The 23200-nt window shown below is 33.1% G+C and overlaps 2 protein-coding genes across 3 annotated transcripts in view; one reads left to right on the top strand and one right to left on the bottom strand.

Moving 5' to 3' along the window:
• LOC136985418 (dnaJ homolog subfamily C member 2) overlaps positions 1-12311 on the bottom strand; it is a 53328-nt gene extending 41017 nt beyond the window's left edge. The window contains exons 1-2 of the mRNA XM_067282693.1: positions 12183-12311; positions 2820-3007 (exon numbers count right to left, since the gene is read on the bottom strand). Coding sequence (XP_067138794.1) covers positions 2820-3007; positions 12183-12237 — 243 coding nt within the window. The 5' untranslated portion in view covers positions 12238-12311. The remainder of the gene's footprint in view (positions 1-2819; positions 3008-12182) is intronic.
• A 2273-nt stretch (positions 12312-14584) lies between these two features.
• Positions 14585-21211, top strand: mRpS33 (mitochondrial ribosomal protein S33). 2 transcript variants are annotated; one of them, XM_067282698.1, is made up of 3 exons: positions 14585-14730; positions 14859-15083; positions 20920-21211. In XM_067282698.1, the coding sequence occupies exons 2-3, from the start codon at positions 14860-14862 to the stop codon at positions 21035-21037; spliced, it is 342 nt and encodes a 113-aa protein (XP_067138799.1). In that variant the 5' UTR covers positions 14585-14730; position 14859; the 3' UTR covers positions 21038-21211. The 2 variants fall into 2 exon arrangements, with proteins under 2 accessions (XP_067138799.1, XP_067138800.1); XM_067282699.1 differs by having other exon boundaries at positions 14617-14726.
• Positions 21212-23200: the final 1989 nt, after the last annotated feature.

Here is a 23200-nt window from a genome sequence, read left to right on the forward strand (position 1 = left end):
CAGCTAATCAAATGCATTCGTCCATAATTTTCATTCTCTTGGAGTAAATAGCTTATATGAGCTGAACACGCCATATTAACCATTGTAAGAAAGAACTTTGAGAGAGAGAGAGAGAGAGAGAGAGAGAGAGAGAGAGAAAATGACAAACGATGTGGACTTGCACGTTACATTAAATTTATTTTCAAACTTATTTAATGAGAACAGCTCAATGAGAGATGAATATTTCAAAAAGAGAAATAGGGATAAAGATTTTTTAAATTTCCATAGGAGTTCTAAATAATTAAATCAATCCTGAAACTGCACTTTAACAACTAAAAAGAATTGTGTGATGTCTTATGTAACTATACTAGTATAATTAAAATATTCTATTAATGTAATAATCGAATTTTAATTTATTAAAATTATTAATTAGAAAAAAGTTTTCAGAGTTGCAGAATTATTAAACCTTAAAATAAGACATTTCATCAAATAAAAAATCTAGAAACAAAATGCATAACACATATATATTCACAATATGGAAGAAACAATAAAAGTCTTCATATCTTCTAGTCCTTTCTCACAACCTCAGGAATAAAACAGTTTTTATGAGTTGAGTTTACCTTTTCTTTGAGACTTCTCGTCTGCCTCGTTATGTAATGCAAAACTTTTCCAGTGAAAACATGATGTAATAGAACAAATTTAAAATTAGTTTGCGATGCCATCTGTTACAAGATTTTGTTAAAAAAACAACTTTTATATTATTAATAATTACAAAAACTGCAAATAATTTAATTTTGAGGGAAAAGATGAGTTTTATATAAAATTATAAATGCTAATAACAATAATTCACTCCCAACAACCTTTGAAAAAAACCAGTAATAGTTAATTGAAAACAAACAATTGCTAATAACAAGTAAAATCTTCACGAAGTCTGACTCTAGAGTTATGGCACGTGATCCCTTTCCATCTTCCCACTCCTCAATTTATAACCAGCAAAATTTAATAGCATCAATGCCCTTATTAACAAGCTTACAACAGTAAATTTTGTTTCTTAATCATTACCCCATCCTAAGATAGTAAATGAAATAGACTCCAACACACACAAACTTTTTTTGCTTTTGCCATTTTTGGATTCAGATCTCAAAACATGGAGATTTGAAAAAAACTCAGAAAATCAAATTTGACACAATTCCAATATTTTCCCGTTTATGTACATGTACTATACAGTACTGTACTGTACTGTACATAACAAGCTGAAAAAGTAAAACACTGTTTTTATTTATAAAATTTTAAATAATGTGACTTCTGGTCAAAACTGGAAGTTTGTATATAGTTAATCATGGTTTCCTGTCCCTAAGCTTTCCATATCTGGTCTTGACTTTTGTCTAACTAACTCTATTCTCAAGATTAAGGAAGGACAGACAGCCAGACAGACAGACACCGTGGAAATTCATAGATCTGCAATTTGAAAATTGCAGTCCAATAAATACAATAAATACTGTAAACTTTAATAGAAAATAAAATATCTAAAATGTAGTATGTATAGCAAATGTAGATTTTAATTATTTTCTTATTACTGATATACAGAAAGAAACTCTCATTGTAAAGAAAGATAACAGTTGTGATTTCAAGTATACTTTGTTTTGAAAATCAAAATTTTATAAATAACTAATTAAATACTTTATTAATAACAGACATCAAACAGATATGTGCAAGGAAATAATAGCTAACTAGAGAGAAAATATGCATTTTAAAATAGTAACTACAGCTATTATTCAAATAAAACCAATAATTGTTTTTTTGCAGCAATAGGCAGTACAATACGTCACATTAGGGATAGTTTAATGAGATCTGCTATTATTGAAGGGTACAACTGGCCTTGCAATCTGCACCAACTCATTCACACACGTACAATCTTCCATCATCTACTCACATTTGTATCCTTTAGTGGGGCTCTTGAGAGCACTCACTCCAGGGGCACGAATGGCAATTAGCTTTTCCTTGCTTTGTTTCAACTGTCAGCATTTAGCTGCCTTTAAATTTTGTATTTTAATTCTTTTTTCTGTCTAAATTCAGTTAGTCCTAGTTGTAAGTTAGATTAGGGACTCTTAGCTTGGTTTCCAATTAAGATATGATAGGTTAGGTTAAATTAGATTAGGGTTTGTTAGCTTTAGTCCTCTGGTTAGGTTTGTCTTAGGTTATGGTAGGTTAGTTTAGTTAGTAAGTTTATACTTAAAAATAAAATAATATAAAATAAAAAATAAATAAATAAATAAAATTGGGGTCTTGCCCATTTGTCTCTGTCGGTTCGTTTGTTTCGTCTAATTTGTCATTGTGTTCATTTCCTTTTCGCGCTGTCTGTCTAGCTGTTAAGTAGTATTAAGATTCACAGTTATGTTCAGTTTTATTCGTATCGAATCTTTGAAAGTAAATCTTTGAAAGTATTAATAGATATAAGTCTTCCTACTAACAGCTACTTGGCACTAACTTCTACACTTAGATATTCGTGGCGGCATTCAATTATCGATGTTCGCTACACTCTGGTTTTCTTTTAGACCCTTTGGGGGACTGTGGCCTTGCAGAATAAAAACTGCACGCCAACATCAAACATAGAGGGTACTGTAGCCATATGTACATCATTCAGAGGGATCCTACCTTTCTCTATTGTCTATCTCCTCTCCCTCCTTTCCCCCCCTTTCCCTCTTTTCTGCTGGCTAAACACTTCGTGTACGGCCAATGTCTTTGTTGTATGTATGCGATTATATCTACTTTTCAATCTATTTAATAGTAATTCTGTAATACTAAATAAATAATAGTAATAGTTCTTTGAATGTTTTTACCTTCCAGTCTTTTGGATCTAAATTTCGTAAATAACTTATATCTTCAACTTCATCTTCACCACTGACGTCATCTTCATCTGAACTACTACTTTCTACTGAATGGAAGGAATTTGAATAATGATTTCGTCTTCTGGAACAAATGATTTCAAACCATTTTCCAACTGGTTCAACTTTAACTTTAGTAAAAGCTATAAAAATAAATCATTTTGATTTTAGAAAATATTAAATTCATCAAAAATTTAAAATAATTGAAGTTTAATGTAAAATATCATAAATATAAGTATTAAATTTTCTTCCTGCATGATAGCAATGTCATATCAAAATTAATCAGGCTATTATTACACTATAATTAATAATTAGAAACTAAGTAATTTGGTACTAGAGGTAGATGTTAAGCACCATCTCTAATCTAAATTAATAGTTATAATTATAATAATTTAATAAATAATTTAGCACATTCTAGAAGAAAAGAATGAGCCTGGAGCGGGACTTGAACCCACAACCTCTGCTTACTATGTGGTATGCTTGCCAGTCACACCATCCAGATCCTGAGCAAGTTTTTGCTTTCAGATGTATTTAAATTTAGATATAACCATTCACAGTTACTTACTTGGGGTCTGGATGGTGTAACTGGCAAGTACACCACACAGTAAACGGAGGTCATGGATTCAAGTCCTGCTCCAGGCTAGTTCTTTTCTTCCAGAATGTTCTAAATTATTTGTTAAATTATCATAATTATTAATTTAGATAAGAAATGGTATTTAACATCTATCTCTAGTACCAAATTACTTAATTTCTAATTATTAATTATGTGAAGTCCCAAAAACTGGTTAACATTAATTATTTATATTAGAAAATTGTTAAAACGAATGTAGAAAATCGTCCATTGTTAAAAGGGACAAAAGCCGATCAAAGATCGTATTAGACGCGTTAGTCATTTGAAACCACGAGGCATGAAAAAAAGGAGAAAGATGTCGAAAGGCAAAAAGAGCCTAATGTAAAATAAAACGCAATAATTGTAATGAGTAATGATTGTAGACGAATGTCCTCCAGTGTAGATGGACCTTTGACAAGTCGCTCGTATACGAAATTTAGATCATTAAAATTAGGAAAAAGGGAAAAGTTAATTATGAAAAGGAACATCACATCGAAGCATTAAATTTCAAAAATCTCTCAGACTAGACAACAATGGGGAAAATATGAGCGCAAGTTTCAAAGTTCCATCAATTCTTTCCAACCTGAGTAAACGGAGGGTGTTCAAGTAGATTTGTCAAGGTGGTTCTTTCTCGTGACTCGAACAGGGGTCGTTTTTCGCTTGGAAACAAGCGAGGGACCAATCAAGAAGAGAGAAAGGAAGGACGTGGAAACAATCAACATGAACAATACGAAAAAGAGAGATTGAAGTAATCGCCGAATTGGAAGGACAAGAGACTTTTTCCGAGAGGTTTCAAGGGAGACAAGAGGTGTTCCAAGGTGGCCATCGAAAGGTCCGCCGACGCCAACCGACGAGTCGCTGCACCTGCCGCTGCCCCGGGGCCTTCTATCGAGCGACGATAGGAAACACATCGGCACAAAAACGTTCGAACGTTCACCTTTGTAACGATCTGTGCATAGTGTGGAGTTGTTTTATATTTAAATAAACGGGTTTCTTTGTGAGACACTTATTGTCTGTGTCATCCTCCCTCACACCCACACGCAAACGACCCTAGATCATCCTGTCGCGGGATTAACAACTCCCCCCTAAAGGTCAGCGAACTTACAATTATAGCATACACGATTAATTATGGCAAGAGTTTGAATTAGTATCAATGCATCAAGTTTTTGGGATGTTGATATATATACATAACATCCATTGTTGTAACTAATCATTACAATCAAAATTAAATTTTATAGGATTTAAAATTAATCTTAAATTAATAGTTTAGATTAGGGGTCAGCAACCTTTTAGTTACTAAGGGTGCAATAAAAATTTTAAAAACCATTGAGGGTGTATAGTTAAAGTTTGAAAACAATCATGATGTAATAAAGAAACAAAATAATTATGTTTTGAAATATGTATATTTATACAAAATAAAGATTATACATGCATTCAATAACTAAAAAATAAAAATTAAAAGTATGTACAGATCATAACACAAAACCAAATTAAGCAAGATTACAAGTATATATATTTGAACTTGAGTGATTATGGTTCTAGAGGGCACATCTGAAAAATGTCACAGGTGCCGCATTGCCAACCCTGTTGATCTGTTTAAGTTGATATTAATTTTCCAAATTATGACAAAAACAATGAAAATCATTTAGAAACAATATGAAGGTAATTATTTTTAAAATCTTTAACATAAACTGTCTTTAATTTCAAATTTTTTAAGATAAAAATTTAAATAAGTATATGCAACTTCAACATAAAATAGACTCAAATATAAGACAAAAAATTAATTTTTCAAAATATGCATGCTAAAATGTGAAAATTTGAAGCTAATTTCAGCCTTGTTTTAAATGTGGAGGTATTTACAAATCTAATAACTAGTAATTGTTTAGACATCTCTTTTCCATTTCAGTACTGTTTGTGTAATGGATCTATTCATAATCCCAATAAATATCAATTTGCTTTTTGTTATTCTTATTTATTATGGCTGAACTAGAGATGAACTAGTTTTCTGTATCATTTCTAATTACTTGAAAGATTATTAAAAAATCAATCCATTGTACAAAATAAAGTCTGTTTCATTATCAAATAGTGTTCTTGTGTGATAAGTTCTACATAGAAATTTTGCTCACTCCCAAAGAACAATCAAGTATTCTATACAAGTGTTTATAACATGTTGTTTTTAACTTATTTTTGTATAAGAATCCTAAAGAATCTAATAAATTATGTAGCAGCTATAGAGAGAAAATCTTGGAAGAAAGTAAAACAAACAGCTTATAAAATTAAGCTGTTTGTTTTACTAACTTTCCTCCAAGCAACTTTCCACAGCATCACTTTTCAGGTTTGTTCTCTGAGGTGTTTGTTGTCTGAACATACAAAGCTTTCGTGAAAGTATTCATTGTTCAATTCGTTCACAGTCCAAACTGTTTGTTAACCGATCACCCACTGTATTTGAAAACAAGTAGATTAACATGTTGATAATTATAGAGACTGAAAGTTTACAATTAATTAAAGTACAATCCACTGAAACATTGGCTGTGTTCAGCAGAGTCAACAGTTGAAACTGAACAAAAGTGTTTCAATTGATAGCTATTACATAGTTACATCTGCTGAATGATGAGTGATCTATGTGTTGAGTAGGAAGCAGCCATCATTGGTCAATTGCAGCTAACAATAGATAGCTTAATGAAAGAAGATACTAAATGTGATGTCAAAATACCAAACATGTTCTGAAACAGCACTACTGTAGAGGGCATTCAGCAGAAAGATTCTCAACAGCACCAGAACTGTCGAGTCTGCTGAACGCAGCCATTGTCACAATAGAGAATCCAGTTCTTGGCGGGGATAATATTTTTAAAAATATTTTTATATTTTGTATATAATAGACACTGTTGCAATTTACCATGTTATCTACTTTAACCCATTGTAATCTCTTACTTTTGTTACTAATTTGTATTTCATTCATTTTATTATGTAACATACTGTAAATCTAACCAGCTGTGCTCTGCAGTGATGGTATTGTACTACATACAACCGAATAAAAATATTGAATTATTGAATTGAATTGCTAGAGATGATATCATTTTGTTTTAATGCATAGCAAACAAAAATGTTATGGCAGGACTTCTTGTCAATAGGTCTACCATCAGGAACAAACTCATAATGCATCAGATTTTTCATATCAAAAAATATTGAATGATTGTAACTCAAGAAAATAATACAGCAGAGGCTTTTGAATGATTGTTAACCTAAAAAAATTATTATAAGATATTAACTTAATAAAAGTTATACAGTCAAATCTCAGTTTACAAACTTAATTTGTTCCTAAAAGTTGTTTGGAAACAGATTTGTTCTCAAACTGAAACAAATTTTTCCATAAGAAACAATATAAAATGGATTAATCCATTCCCAACCTCCAAAACAAAACTATTTTTTACATTTTCATCTATTTCATGCATAAAAATGGCTACAAATGCAATATATTATTATATATAATATAATACTTATATTTCTTTATCTCCATTATGTGTGTGTGTGTGTGTGTGTGTGTATATATATATATTAAAAGCAAAATGTTCTGTCACCACCAACCAAAACCAAAACCATGACTTCACAAAAAGTGCAGTTGAGACTGGACTTTGAATGATATATAACTGAATCAATCAAGACAAACAAGTACTTTATCCACACTTTCCTAAATATTATGTTTCAATTGCTTTGATTTAAATTTAAATTAATTTATTAATTTTGACTTTATTTTTAATTTTAGTTTCTGTTTCAGTTTTGGTGTAAAAACCAAAGTTTTAATTATTATTTTTAGTTTTAATTAACTGACTACCTAGTATTATTAATATAATTATTATTATTATATTAATAAATTTTTGTTATTTAATTTGAGTTAAGCACCTTTAAATATGAATTATTGGATGCCATTTATATTACACAAATATCGATTAACACTTTTTATTAACTAATTTGATTTAAATTGAATTGTGAAATGTACCAAAAACCAGTAGTAGTATCTTACCTGCATGCACTTGAAATCTAATTTGAATAATGTCATTGATGATTTGTGTTGTGACGTGAGGCAAATCTCTGCACCACTACTGAACCAATAGACCTGTTGTTGGTTGTCAAGCCAATGACTTTCTTTAACATAAGAATATAGGAAGTCCATCAGTATAGACCAGTGATGCACAAACTATTTTCACTTCTGACCTCGCATTTTGTGTAAAATTTTGTCAGGACCCCTGGATAGACAGTAGATTTTTTTTATCTTCAATGTAGTTAAAGTGAAATTCTTTTTGGGATTTGCACTTATGTTTCTGCCTTATTAGAGGTCTGAATAAAACACAATTTTATGAAACAATGGTTTTATTTATGCATATGGGTACAAATATTTATTTAATGAAAAATACTTTTAAAAAACCTTTTTAAAACAGGATCTTTTAAAAAGAAAAACACTAACTACAAACAGTGTTTTAGAATACCACTAAGGGTATAGTGCCCATTAAACGAGAGTCCTATAACCAAAAGTTGCATGAGTATATTACGAGCACAGAATGTATTATTGCACCGGACAAATTGTTAAAAACTTTACAGCATAGGGTTAAGAAATTTGCCTTGACTCCCTTACCACATCTTTTAAATATGGAGTTTGTCTTTATAAGGGCACCAAGAACACCAAGAATCTTTGTGTTTGGCAAAACACACAAACCAGGCTTTCAATTACAACCAGTCGTAAAGAAATGTAGTGCACCCACTTTCAACCTAAAAAAACAACTGGTCAAGTTTGTACAAGATAAAATACAAGATTATCCCTTTTGCATTAAGAGTTCATTAGTTGGTGCAGAAACTGGAGAGGACTACACTTAAAGCCAGGGAGTGCATGATGGTAACGGACTATAAAGCCTTATACCCTTCAATAAAACTTTCACTATGCTTCTGTGCCTTGAGGGTCTTCTTGTTTGCTAACATCAAGAATGCATTCAAATACCACAAACACGTTTTGGAATTAACCAACTTAATCTGCCACTCTTCTTTCTTTGAATTTGAAGGGAAAACATACCTACAAGGAAGGGGTGTCCCGATGGGAAGCCCCATGTCCGCTGTACTCTGTGAATTGGTGCTGCGTAACCTAGAAAGCAATATCTTACCTTTGTTCCGGAATGATATTGTAATATACACCAGGTATGTGGATGACATATTTATCCTGTGGAATAATGACCGCAATATCCACCACTTTATAAGCGTAGTCAACAACAACCCTTATGGATTGACTTTACATTAGATCAAGAAAGTGAATTTAAAGTTAATTTCATGGACATAACGATCGCTTGCAGGAAAGGAGAAATCCAGATGAGTATTTACTGTAAACCTATTAGCCTATTATCATCCTGAAGAACTCCATAGACCCTGAACATTTCAAATTAGCAGCCTTTTGAGCATGGACAAAATGCGTTTACACCCATTGCACTAATATTTATGACACTTATGAAGAGTTAGAGTACATACGGAACATAGCGACACAGCATGGTTACCGGAGAAAGGTTATCGAAGGGCTAATTACGAGAATGCAAAAACATAGCAGGCAACCTCGCGAGAATGAACAACAGAAAAACGTGGTACTGAACTATGTTCCGTTTCTAAATAAAACTGTTAAGAGGTTAGCCAGGAATAGGAATCTGCATGTAATTTATAGACGCAAACCAATGATTTACTGTCTGTTAAGAAATGATAAGAGAAAGGAGAAGCCTAATGAAGTGACGAGAGTATATTCAATACCAATAAAGGACCATTGTTTTAACTCCAACCTTGTGTATGTTGGCGCCACTTTACATAACTTGAAACAAAGAATAAATGAACATAGACAGTAGGTAAACAGGAATGTTGACATTATGGTTCTGGCAGCCTTTGCTAAACAACAGAGTATCTCAGTGTACTGGGATAAAGCTGCTATCATAAAGGTTACAAGATCTAGACAGGCAATTAAGCATATAGAAAAAATGGAGATGCATAAAGCACAATTAACATCACAGTGCATCAATCACAGAGATGCGGATAGTCTGTCATCTGCTGGAAATCCTTTTTTGAATAACGTAAAGCAAGCAGATGCTTCTTCACTGACAAAGCTGTTCTTTATTTTATTTTTATTTTGTTACCTATTTTGAATTGTTTATTAATTTGTTTCATTTTTTACCTTTATATTCATTGTACGTTTGCATGACGCACAAGGCATATTACTGTTAAAGCATGCAACCGCAGTTGATTTTTGTTTTTATATTTCGTAAATTCGAATTCTTAGTTCTTTTTCATTTTTACGATTAACTGAGGAAGACTGATCAAGTCAGTCAAAAACATTCTTAAACAATTAAATATTGTGCTGGAACAGTGAAAGGTGTTGTTTTATTTTAGTTAGAATACCACTCTAATTTTTTTTTGTTTTTTATTTTATAGTTTTCATATTTTAAAATTGCAAATCAATTAAGCACTAACAATTCAGAAAATAAATTTCAGAGAGCCATATCATGTGAAGAGTGGCTTCTGGATCAAGATGCCTTTTGAGTTTTTTTTTTTTTTAGTTTATACAAGATGACCTGTAACCTAACAGTACTAAGAATGTCCAGCAAATAAAAATCTTACCTATGTACATATACAGTATATTTGGCTGTACTATAGATTACTCCCTATGGAATTTCGGGACTTTCCAGTATATATTTGAACTTGGGACCGAGACGAGTTCAATGGTACCCTACTTTTGGACTGGAGACAAAAATAAGAAAGTCGTCATACTTTTTTAATGCTATCATGCAGATAGCACCGTAGTTCTAGTACCACCATCTTGCGGTGAAGTCTGCAAACCATGACATCGGACTACGGTCATCTCCCGGAGGGATAGGTCAGGTTTGTTGGACAAGCCGCATCAGCAGCTGAGGGGCCATAGGCCCCAAGGTCAAGGAGTGCAAAAAGGACTTTACTCCAACTGCAGACGATCAGTGTGCTCATGGATCAACATCTGTCTTCTGTTGAAGGTATAATATGGTCCGACTTGCCGACTGCCTGTTAAACACACGATAGGCTTAGCGGAGAGAGCGACACAACTCCCGATCATCAGCAACGATCGCTGAACAAAAGTATAACTTTATTTATTTTTTGTCTCCAGTCGAAAAGTAGGGTATCATTGAACTCGTCTCGGTCCCTGAGTTCAGATATACAGTGGTGCCTCGTATAACGTACGCCTCGAATAACGGACACTGCGAACAACGGACTTTCTGTTTGGCCGTTACGTGACTCAAGCAACGGACTTTTTCGGCATAATTGGTGACTGCTCCATGGGTGCGTTCTTTAATAGCGGTCGCTCTGCGTCTCCGCTACTAGAGGAGTGCGCTGCTGTTTGTAGTCATTTAGGAACGACGGTGAAAGAAAGAAAGATGGCGGTGCCCGCACTATCGATAGTATCGTGATGGAGGAATTTTATATTCTAAAATATGAGCTTTAAAGGCAAAGAAGGGTCCAATTGGTAAAATTTAACCATAAAATAGATTATTTGTTTGAAAAGAGCATTCAAAATAGCCTCGAAAAAAACTTGTAAAGACACTTACATCCCCGCGTGCGCTAAACTCGCGCTTTCACAATTTCTAAATTTCTCATTCATAAAACCACATAATGGATCCGGAAACGAAACTATCTGAGCCATGGAGGACGCCATGTTGCTTTCCACCGAAAACTACTGCTACAAGTGGCCGTTTTTTGCCGTTCGACGCATGCACTCCCACCAGAATTTAGGAACACGTTTCCGCAGGAATTTTTAAAACGAATGTCGCTCGCGCAGAGTTACGCGGAGGAATAAAAGAACGCACCCCACGTTCATTTTTTTAATGATACAGTAACACTTATTTTTTATGCTGCCGGAACGAATTAATGTTTTAACATGTATTTTTATGGGAAAATGCGTTTCGTATAACGGACGTTTCACTTAACGGACGAGCACCTGGAACGGATTAAGTACGTTATATGAGGCACCACTGTATACTCAAAATCCCGAAATTCTATAGAGAGTAATCTATAGTATATCCATATATTTCTAATTTTTCTGCCTTGAAAGCACTAAAAAGTTCATTTTTTCATGCTCATTATGAATTTGGTCAAGCTCACAATAGTTACAATTTAGTGGATAATGAAGCTTGACATATTAGGTCAGAATGTTATGAAAAATTTTTAGCTTTGACTCAGATTGAAGTCAGATCTATCACGGTTCATCTATCAATGGCAAACTGACATTGTTCTGAGACATCCAATTATCTACATATATTGTATTGTATCAAAATGCCCTTCGTTGACTTTTTTCTTTAAAAATATATTGTGAAAAGATATGTGTGTGTGTCTTATACTTCAATTTAGCACCAATTCTATAAGCAATCGGAATAAACGATATAACCATTTTTGAATTTCCCTCTTTCTTAATACCTGTATATCATTTTATCATCGATTTAAATATTATACAAACAAAACAAATTTGATCTTATCAATTTTGCTATAATAATATCTTAGTAATATAAGCTTTATTACTTCATTTAGTTTAAAATAAAAAAATTAATTTGTTCAAATATGAAATTGAGTGCTTTAATAGACGACACGTGCTACAAAGTAATAAAGCAAACTTAAATAAAATAACTAACAGCTTGATAATAATCATTTGTTACACTAAAATATACCTGATAATGAAGAATAAACTTCCGAAGTTTCGTTATCGTCAAAATTAGACAACATAATATCCTAATTCACAAATCATTCCTATCCGAACTTCGTTCTTCCAATTACGGATTCTAGCGCCCTCTTACCTAAAGAAAATTTTGATGCATAAAAAAAAAAATATATCTTATAAAATTTATTTTAAAAATAAATACTTAAAAACTATGGTTTATTAAGAACATGTTGCAAATTTGATAGCCTTGGAAGACAGTAACCTACTGCATGTAATAAACGGCCGTTGAACACAGTGTTCATCGACTACAGGTTCAACGTGAGAAGGGGGCCGCATGACGCAGTATGGCTCTGGTCGGTTATTTATTTTAAGAACCTTTAGTACCTTGCAGGACTTTTTTTTTTTTTTTTTTTTTTTGATACATGTAGCAATATGGTCCGACAAGGAGATATACAGAAAGCGTATGCTATCCTGCTTTAAGATTTGCTCACAGATGTCACAACTGCTGGTTACCTGCTAATGGTATGGGAAGAAACGGGGTTTTGTAGAGAGGCTTCCATTTATCTGTGAATGATGGAAAAAGATACAGTTGCAGCTGTTTGTACTTGTCTCATTATCAGACGATCATTTACGATCATTTTTCTTAGTAGTCTGTCTAGGACTGGGGCATCCAAAGTCTGCCCACCGTGTATATATGTCCTGATAATCACTCCCTTAATACAGTAGTTCTCAATCTTTTTGAAATCGGGGAACACTAAACTTTTACATTGTTTTTCGTGGAACACTTACAATACATCAGCTTTAAAACAGGGGTGGCAAACTTTTTTGAAATTAAGCGCACTCGGTTTAGTAGATGACGATATTGGCGTTTGCTAATTACATTCCTACACAAAAATTATTTTACATTGTATTGATTTTTCTTTTGCAACAATTTTTAATTGTATATTCATTTTTCCGCGAAAGTGGCTTCACGGAGCACCCGTATTCCGCGGATCACGGATTGAGAAGCACTGCCCTAATATTTTGCAATCAGATCAAAACGTCCCAGATAGGAGCAATTTGGCGAAATGGCTATCTCCTTTCTTCAGCCCAATGTATATTCTCTCTCAAACTTTGTCAGTTTTGAGTAATATCTTTGACTGCGTCGTACTGGCATTTGAAGACCTCCAAACATTAGATATACTAAAAATTCTGAGCACCGCCAGCGCCTGAGAAACTTATCATGAGATACTGGGTAGATATGTTAAGGCGCTCTGGTAGCATTCTCTGGCGTACATTAGGACCACGATTATAATCATATACGTAAATGATTATAATCATTTACGTACACGGCCATAGAGAGATAGTGTGGACCCCGGCGACCTAGCGGCCAAGGTGGCAGCCTACCGCTGTGAGAGTCCCGGGATCGTATCCGAACGGTTCGAAAAATCCCCAGGAATTTTTCGGGGGTTGTCCGTCCGGATATATCGGGCAACGTCCCTCACCACTCGGCCGCCCATTATGGGTCTAGCCGAACCCATAATAGGCTTGCTAAAAGCCCTCTTAGTGCCCACAGGGCGGAAACAGTTTAAAAAAAACACAAGTATGAGGTCCGGGTATTGCGGTTCTTTTTGTCTTTTTAGCCATTTTATAACAAATGAAATACGTAGAATGTTTCTTTGTCAATAAAAAGTCTTTTAAAGATTTTATTTTCTGTTTGTAAAAAATAACATTGATTTTATAGCTGTAGGAACCATATGGGACCTAACTTTCCTCCGGGTCTAGAGAAAATTCCCCAGCTTCACTCCCTTTTTTTTTTTTTAACTCTTTCCGCCCTTGCGGGCACTAAGAGGGCCTCTTTTAGTAGGCCCATTATGGGTTCGGCCAGGCCCACAATGGGGCGACCGGGTGGTGAGGGACGGGGCCCGACATATCCGAACGGACCACCCCCCGAAAAATTCCTGGGGATTTTTCGACCCGTTCGGATTCGATCCCGGGTCCCCCAGAGCGGTAGGCTGCCACCTTAACCGCTCGGCCATCCGGCCACTAGCTTCACTCCCTTGTCATCCCTGTTCACATATCTGTTGAGACAATTGTATACAGAGTTTTACATTAATCGGAGAATTCTGTGTACGTAAATTTTGACATTAAGTGTATATTTCATTTAAATAAATTGTCTTTATTCTGAATTAATGACGACCGGATGGCCGAGCGGTTGAGGTCAGCTGTCACTGATAGATCGATCGACTGATTTTTTTTATCATACATGATAATATATATGATTAAAAAAACCCCAAGGCGAAAAGGATAAGAAATCGGAGAAAACTTAATATTCCATAATTTTTTATAATTTTATATAATTCAAATATTAACAAGTTAAAAAAATTACTACGTATATTTTATTTACTTTAACTGTATTAATCTCGACCATATCACGACAGGAACACTTAGGTTTTATCTCACTAGAGGGCTTTCACTCTCGTGTGTGTTTTATGCACGTGCCGTTATGTATTGATATAGTTATGCGTGAAATATTCAGAAATATCGAAGCATTTGTTAGTATACTGTAAAAGAAGTACGTAAGTATTTCGCTTATTACATTTATGTAAGGATCATGCACTGTATATGTATTTTAGTATGATTTTATGTAACATTTGTCTCCTTAAATTATACGTATTCATTTATCGGTATTCCCATTTATCTGTAGAATGGCAAGTGGCTCATCGATGTCGAATTATGCTAAAAGAATGGCATATTTAAGTGCTCGTATATTTGGTGAAGTGGCTCGTCCTACTAATTCGAAATCCATGAAAGTCGTAAAGTTGTACAGTGAACGGCCTGTAGACCTTAGAGAAGAGATTATCAATTGGTATCCACCTCATCCTCAGATTCGAATTTTAATGTGGCGTTTGAGAGATTATGGCTTATTCAGGTATGATAGATAGACATAGGCCTATATGATAAACATTTCCAGAACAAAATTTTTGAGTATGGGTGAATACCCATATAAAATGTGCTATAAACAAAAAACTCATCAAACAAAAACAAACCAATCTTGTGTTGGTCACAGAGTAGCACATTGGTAGGTAGACATGTACAAAGCATGATTGAGCAACATTGGAGAGAGGTCATGTAACTATCCAGAAACATCACTTGCCTCGGTCATGTAGCATCTCTGATGCATTTTCTGAAAACTTATTCTTCTCTTGGAAGAATTTGTTCTTTTGCATTGTACTTTGGAAGCATTATGTGATAAAGTCTGCAAGTACAGTTTGATAAACATTGCTTTAGTTATATTTCCAGTAATATTGTAACATTCTACAATAAAATCCACCCAGCTGATTGCATTGCAGAGACAGAGTTTACGTTAAATGATGTTTAACAGCTGAACGGCATCTAGATGTCAGCTGGCTGAACTGTAGTTTAAAATGCGTTGCAAAGACGACCATTGTCTATTTCTGAATGCCGTCTAAACAAACCTCGGAAAAACGTTGGCTATTACTTTCTTTGCTGTTACTCTCCTCTCTCAGGAGTCATTTAACCAATCAGGTCATTCATTTATGATGTCAGAAAAATGGCAATGAACAATGTGTTCAGATCGTGCCAGAATTTTTCTGAAGAAGAAAAAAGTGACCTCATGGAAATTATAAAAAAAATTATCCTGCAGTTGAGGAGAAAGGTTACAACAATTCTATTCTGGGGATGAAAAAACCATATGGGAGATGATACAGAATGAAATTTCTTTGTTGTTTCCTTGTTGGTCTGCTTGCAGCAAAACCTTATTTTTATTTGTTAAACAAGACCTCATTCTTATAAATGTCTCTATCACTATACAAAAAACTTTCTAAATTTATTTAATAGTAATTTGATAGATACCTGCATACAGTAGAGACATAAACTCTGATAAGATCACCAGCTACCCTCTGGAAGCTTCCAGTGGCATAAAATCGTAATGCCATCAACAACTGTTGTTCAGTAGAGTTAATGGCAATCCTTTCCGTCCAGATGCTTAATTTCATTGCCAATACAATTTAAAATACGAACAAATCCAGGTTTAGAAAATCTATAGCAAATTTGAAATTTGTCTTTGGAATAGATTTCTAAAGGATTATTCCAATCTTGTAACCCTCTCTCTTTTTGTAATTGTCGAGATGAATAATTTTTTTGATTTGTCCCATTTACAATATTAAATGAACAATATCCATTATAACACAAACTTTGCAACCAACAAATGAATATGGTGACTTCTGTTTAAGTAAAACAGTGTGTAAACCTTCTATCAAGGGAGTCTAGAAAGTAGGTCAAGTAACTAGTTTCTAATTGCAGTCTGAACTGTGGCAAGCAAGAAATGCCATCTCTCCAATGAAATTTTTCTGAACTATGGTCTAGACGAGGCGTGTCAAACTCAAACTGCTTAAGTGCCAATTTTTTGTCTCGAGTATGACAGCGGGCCAGATGTTTTTAGCTTTTGTAGCCAAGAGTTTTCTAAAAGTAGCCCAAAAGTAGCTGACTCAACAATGATTTTAATAACCCAAGATTTCACAATAAAATAAAAAAAACACCATTTGTAGTTTTCCAGCAATAACTTTAATCACAGAACAAACATTTTCAGCCAATTTACAGGCCTGAAGCAGGTTGTAAAATAATTTGGAAATAAGAATCGCAAGACTCAAAATACAAGCATAAACTGTAATTTCCTAATATGTGGAAAACACTCATTTTATGTGCAAAATAGTGAGAATTATGCAATAAATGACCTTGCCAAAACAGACTTTAATTCGAAATTCAAAAGATGAAATAGAGAAAACATAATGTAAACAAGAAATTAAACACAAAAATAAATGAAATAAATAAATATCTGTAAGTAATATAAATAAATAAAAAAAATAATAATAAACAAAATTGTTGAACTCAAACGTAACATACTTAAACGTACAAAATATCACATTTTCTTTGGTATCAAGATAATAAAAAAATAAACAATGGCATTATTGAATTGATGTCGCGGGCTGCAACTAATTGTCTGGCGGGCCGTATCTTTGACATGCCTAGTCTAGACGATCCCTAAATCGTCATTGGTGTCTAAACATTGTCTCTGCAATCAGCTGACTGAGTTAAGATTTGACAACAGTGATTAATTTTTCAGGCTAATATAGCAAATTTTTAAAAGACTAAATAAAATAATAAATGTAAATGATATAATTAGCATTAAAAAATACAAAAAAAAGCACTTTCATTTTGTTGCCAAGATAGGGTTTCCATTTGTCCCAGTTTTTGATAAAATGTCTTGGTGTCTCGATTTTTTCCCAAATTTTCCACTTTTTACAGGAAATGCGCAATCATTTATTGTGACATCATCACAATGTTCGGTTGCAATTTTTAATTTATTTAATTTAAAATATGTGCTGTCTACTTCAGTTTAGTACTATAGTGTTTTTCCCTATACATCATACTTTTCCATTAGCAATGTAATCATACTGGTCATCTATCTAACTCCTTTCAGGGGAAAAGCTTTAAATTGAAATAAGGTGACTTCCAGTTTGCATTGGAAGTTCATATATAGTTAATTGGGGCCTCATGCCCCTAAGCTTTCCATATCTGGTCTTGACTTTCATGTATCTAATGCTGTTCTCAAGATTAAAGAAGGACGGACGAATGATCTTCAATCCGATGAATTATATCTGTTTTTTGTGTTAAATCTAAAGCTTTTCATTTTCTTTTATGATCCATAGCTTTGCTTTACACAACAAATCCAAGATGTGGTTTGGTTTATTTGGTTACAGCAACATGATGTGGGTGATCTGCTGAGTGGAAATGACTCCTGGGAGACTTTTATAGGAAACTAGCCCCTATTTAGATGTTACAAATGTAAAAAAACCTGGAGAAATCCACTTGGCAAGACCATTGGCAGAGCACAAATCTATGATCAACTACCAGCATTCAGTGGTTTTAACCACTAAGGCATTGGTGGCCTACAACAAATCCAAGACTTATCACTTGTAGAGAAAACTAAACCAAAACTGAACAAACTGGTCAATCAGAAAATGAAACAAAAACTAAACATAATGTATAATTCTATGAAAGAAATTTATTAAAAATAAACTTTATATTATTTCTATATTTATTTTTTGCAAATAAACTAAATAAAATGACAACTATGATGAAATAAATAAAATGATGACTGCAACAGAATAAAACAGTGACTTAAAAGTCTGTAATAACAGAAGTGTAGTTATCTGCTGAAAAATGGTCCTTAGTAGTGGGAGTCTGTTACAGTGAATGAGTTTTCTTATAATTTTCCTATACTTTTGGCTGAACTGATCAGCTATCCATAATGATGCAAGGTCTGTTATATTGGGATCTGTAGTAATGAGCTTTTACTGTATGTATGTGTATGTATGTATAAGTGCTAATTATTTTTTTAAAAACACTAAATGATTTTAACTATTAATTCTAGTGTTTTATTTTTATATTTTGGAGAGTTTCTGAACTATGCTAATTATACAAATATACATCAAACGAAACCCAATAACATAAGCAAATACACCAACAACTGTCATAAATGATTGGGTTAAATTTTGGATAACTGATTACAGAAATAAATTTGGTACTAGAGCTAGGCATTAGGTGCCAACTCTTGTTAAAACTAGTAATTATAATATTTTAATTAATTTAGATTAAACTGGAAGAAAAGAATTGGCTCAAAGCAGGATTCGGACCTGCAACTCCTGCTTACCATGCGGACGTGTTGCCAGTTGCACTACTCGTACCTTCAGTCTGATCTCCTCTTCCACATATATAAGCCTAAGACATAACCATCGATGGCTATTACAGTGCCAACTGGGGATGCCAGCGCACCCACAGCTTGCAACATCCACACAAGGCAGCTGAGTCGGCCATTGCAATCCCAGCAAGATATAGATATACAAATATACATCAAATGAAACCTGATAACATAAGCAAATACACCAACAACTGCCATAAATGATCGGGTTAAATTTTGGATAACTGATTACAGAAATAAATTTGGTACTAGAGCTGTAATCAGTTATCCAAAATTTAACCCAATCATTTACGGCAGTTGTTGGTGTATTTGTGTATGCTAACTATATAGTCTATTACTATTAACGCGTTGCTTTTTGTAAATAAAACTATGTTTATTAAAGTGAGTAAATGTCATACTTCTTTAATCCTTTGAGTCACAACTCTAGCTTTATTTAGTATTCCTTCCTCATTCATACATTTCCAAGTATTTGAAAATATTTCCTTTCCACTCAAAAATAAAATATGTATAAAGGTTTATGGCTTTGTGAAACTTCTTTTTGAGTTTATGCCATTGAAATAAAAAAATAATAAAAATTTGTCAGTTTTGTTTACACGTTTATGGACTGCATTGGAACTTGCCTTGGGCCACATGCAGGTCGTGGGTTGGACACCCCTGCTCTAAGACCTCTCTGATGTACTGCTGACTGTTCACAGTGCCTTGCAATTCATAGAAGACTAGAGCATGAATGAAACATAATAGCATCCTAACACTTTCAGCAGAATTGCTATAATTTGTGTAATGCACCCTCCCAGTTGTCATTCCTCACAGTACTTGCAAACAAAGATTCAGCTATCATTATTCTAGATATCTAGACTTGTTGGGAAAAATGTTTTTGATATATTTCATAAGCCTGTCTTGAAATATTTGTTCATTACCTGTCTTTTTTGTGCTGGTGTAGCTACAGGTACTCCAGCTATGATCCCTCACAAAGATGAGTAAAACCGTCTACTGTCCACTGTCTCCAAGTATGCATAATTGTACTTGCATTTTTTTCAATACATGAAGTACAATGAACTGCCTTTTCTCAACTGAGTAATTCTTCCTCTTAAAAGTCCATCAACTGTTCTTAATCAATGTTTTCTTGTTTTACAATGAGGCATGTTTACATACTAACAAAGTAAAATTGAATTCATTGATAGGATGTTCAGGATTTGCTTTTTTTTTTTTTGCTCTCTTTTATATCTTCTGAGTCACATTGCAATCTTTATTGGGGTGCATCCTATTTGCATATCAAGCTGAATTTTCAATCATTTTCATTTCCTATGATAAATAACCCATCTGCCAATTTTCTGGTTGAGCCAATCCAATAACTTCTTATTGGTGTTGCAATTTCAATGCACAATAGTATATGTTGGAACTTATTCCTCACCACCTGGCAGATTCAACTAGGTCAACAATGGATCACTTTGTTGACCCAGTTGAACCCAAGATAAGTATGAAAAAAAGGGTGTCTTACTTCTTGCAGAGAAGAAAGAGTTGAAATAACAATAAATATTCATGGTTTTTAACTGTACATATGCATTTTGTCATGAATTATGTTAATCTTTTGATATATATTTTTAATTAACAACATATATTTGAGAAATATAATTTATTTTTAAAATAAGAGATTATATGAAGGATAATAAAATGACTTAATCAAATTTTTGTTTTTAATTGCTAAATTTTAATAATTTTATCTTGAGGAAACCGTGTTTTATGTTTTCTTTCTTGTGAAGACACAATGCATTGACAGTTGATTTAAAACACTGGGCAAATTTTTATCCTATATTTGGTTGGTTTATTCCCCAACCGAATAAAGGATGAAAATTTGCCCAGTGTTTTAAATCAATTGTCACTGCATTGTGTCTTCGCAAGAAAAAAAAAATTTAATAATTTTGTTTTAATTTTATAAATCTTAGAAAAATATAAACTAATACCGTAATCATTTTATGATTTTTAGAGATGAACATCAAGATTTTAAAGATGAAATGAAGAGATTAAGAGAGCTCCGAGGAAAAGGAAAACCAAAGCGGGGAGAAGGAAAAAGAGCAAAATTATCAAAAAGTTCAGAATCATAGACATGTTTGTAACATATTGAATTAATTATAAAACACGATTCTTAAAATTGATATTTGCATTTTAGAATAAAATATTAAAACTTATTTCATTTTCTAGTAAAAATATAATTGTCTGTAAAAAGACTGTTGTCAAACACTCAAAATTACTAATAAATAATTAAAAAATAATGAAAATTTTTCTGTGATCTATCCTTTCTTTAATTTAGAATAGTCTCAGTTTAATGAACTGGGGAAGGTGGCAGTTTATTCAGGTATCAGTTGAAGAAGGAATATGAAGGTAAATGTAAAAATGGTCAAAACATTTGTGACTTTTGGAAAAAGGAATGAAAACTTATTGACATTTATGTTATAGGAAGTACTATTAATGAGTAAATTTCCAACAATTTTAAAAATTAAAAAATTAAGAAATTATAATTTCACAATAAGTAAACTTTTGATTCAGTTTTATAATATGTAAAATAAATTTAATAGATTATTTCTTGAAACAATTTCTAGTAATGTGGTTATCATTCTTGCATACGATTAGTATGCAAGAATGATAACCATAAAACATGTTAATTCCTATTAACATGTTTTATGGTTATTATGGAATTAACATTGTAATGTTTTATATAATATGAATTCATTTACAAAGTTCAGTAAGATGTTTTTTTCTAACTTTTTACAACTAATTTGTGAAGAATTTCTGATACTGGGCTTCTTATGGGTATCTCTGTTCTGTTTGTATAAATGCCCTTCAAATATGAAGAATAATATAGAAGATTGTCATTTCTGTGATTTCAGATTGGTATTTATGTGTGTAAAGAATGTAAGACACTAAAATTTCTGAGAGTGCTCATATACAGATCCAGTTTAATAGAAGGGGGGTACATGCTTTCATAACCTAGAGCCGTGGTTCTCAATCTGTGGTCAGCAGAACATGGGTGCATCATGAAGCTACTTCAAGTGTTCCATGAAAAAACAAATATACAATTAAGAATTATTGAAAAGAAAAATCAATACAATGTAAAATAATTTTTGTATGGAAATATAATTAGCAAATGCCAATGTAGATGATGATCTACTAGACCAACTTCAAAAAGGTTTGCTATCCCTGCTTTAAAGCTGATGTATTGTGAGTGATCCGGGGAAAAAAATGTGAAAGTTTAGTGTTCCCTGACTTCAAAAAGATTGAGAACCATAGACCTACAGTAGTGATGATTTCCTCCACACTTTAAACTTGAGGTTTTTTCAATCAAGTTTACTGAGTTTGTTGTGGAAAAATTATAAGACAGCATAGTACTTTCATAAGCTTGATATTTTCAGTCTGGAATAAATGATTAAATAGCTTTTTTTCAAAACAATTTTTTTTCTTGTTTTTATTTTGATTCTTGGATGCCTTTTTTACTGTGGTTTCCTGTGAAAAATTTTTGAATATTTCTACTATTGAAATAGATATATTCACGGAGATAAAATTGTAAACTTCAATTGAGGAACTGATAATGAAAATCTCTATCTCAGCCGTAACTTTAACATTTTTCTACAGTAACACACTTAATCTGAAATTGAAAATGAGTGAAATTAAGCACAAACTATAGATGATGAAACTTTTTAGTGTTTCCGAGTAACTGCACTTTCATCGTGATAGTTTGTGACTCATCGTCCTGTGAAATGAGTAAATATTAACAGTGAAAGAGTGTTGAGTTTCTCCTGATCCACAGTGTTTTCCTGCCAAAAATTTCTTTAAAGGCCAAATAAATGAAAATCGGCAGGAGGGGCTAAATTTGGACTATATGGAGGATGTTGCGAGACCTCCCAATTCCGCTGTGCTAACCACAGTTTGGGTTGATTTGATGTGTGGAGTATAGTCCAGATTTATCCTCCATTGGATTTTCATTTATTTGGATCTTTAAAGAACTTTTTGGCGAGGAAACACTTTGCAGATCAGGAGGAATTGGAAGACACCGGTCTGGACAACTTCAAGCAACTTGACAAGCAACAGTACTGTGAAGGGATGTTCAATGCTGTGTCATGCTGGGATAAATGTCTCAACGTTTACAGCGCTTATGTCGAGAAATAAACAAAAGTATGTAGTTTTTGTGGAGTGTATTAAATATTTTCTTTAATTATAAATGTTAGTGTAATGTTGGTCTGTATCTTTAATATCAGACTCCCCTCAAACAT

Source organism: Centruroides vittatus, unplaced genomic scaffold (genome assembly GCF_030686945.1).
Source record: "Centruroides vittatus isolate TY-2023 unplaced genomic scaffold, ASM3068694v2 contig_965, whole genome shotgun sequence".
Classification (NCBI taxonomy): domain Eukaryota; kingdom Metazoa; phylum Arthropoda; class Arachnida; order Scorpiones; family Buthidae; genus Centruroides; species Centruroides vittatus.

What these genes read in the sequence shown, in the direction of transcription:
- mRpS33 (XM_067282698.1), top strand. Translation starts at nt 14,860, where the DNA reads ATGGCAAGTGGCTCATCGATGTCGAATTATGCTAAAAGAATGGCATAT. An exon ending in AGAGATTATGGCTTATTCAG is followed by an intron (nt 15,084 to 20,919) that starts GTATGATAGATA and finishes TATGATTTTTAG; the next exon opens with AGATGAACATCAAGATTTTA.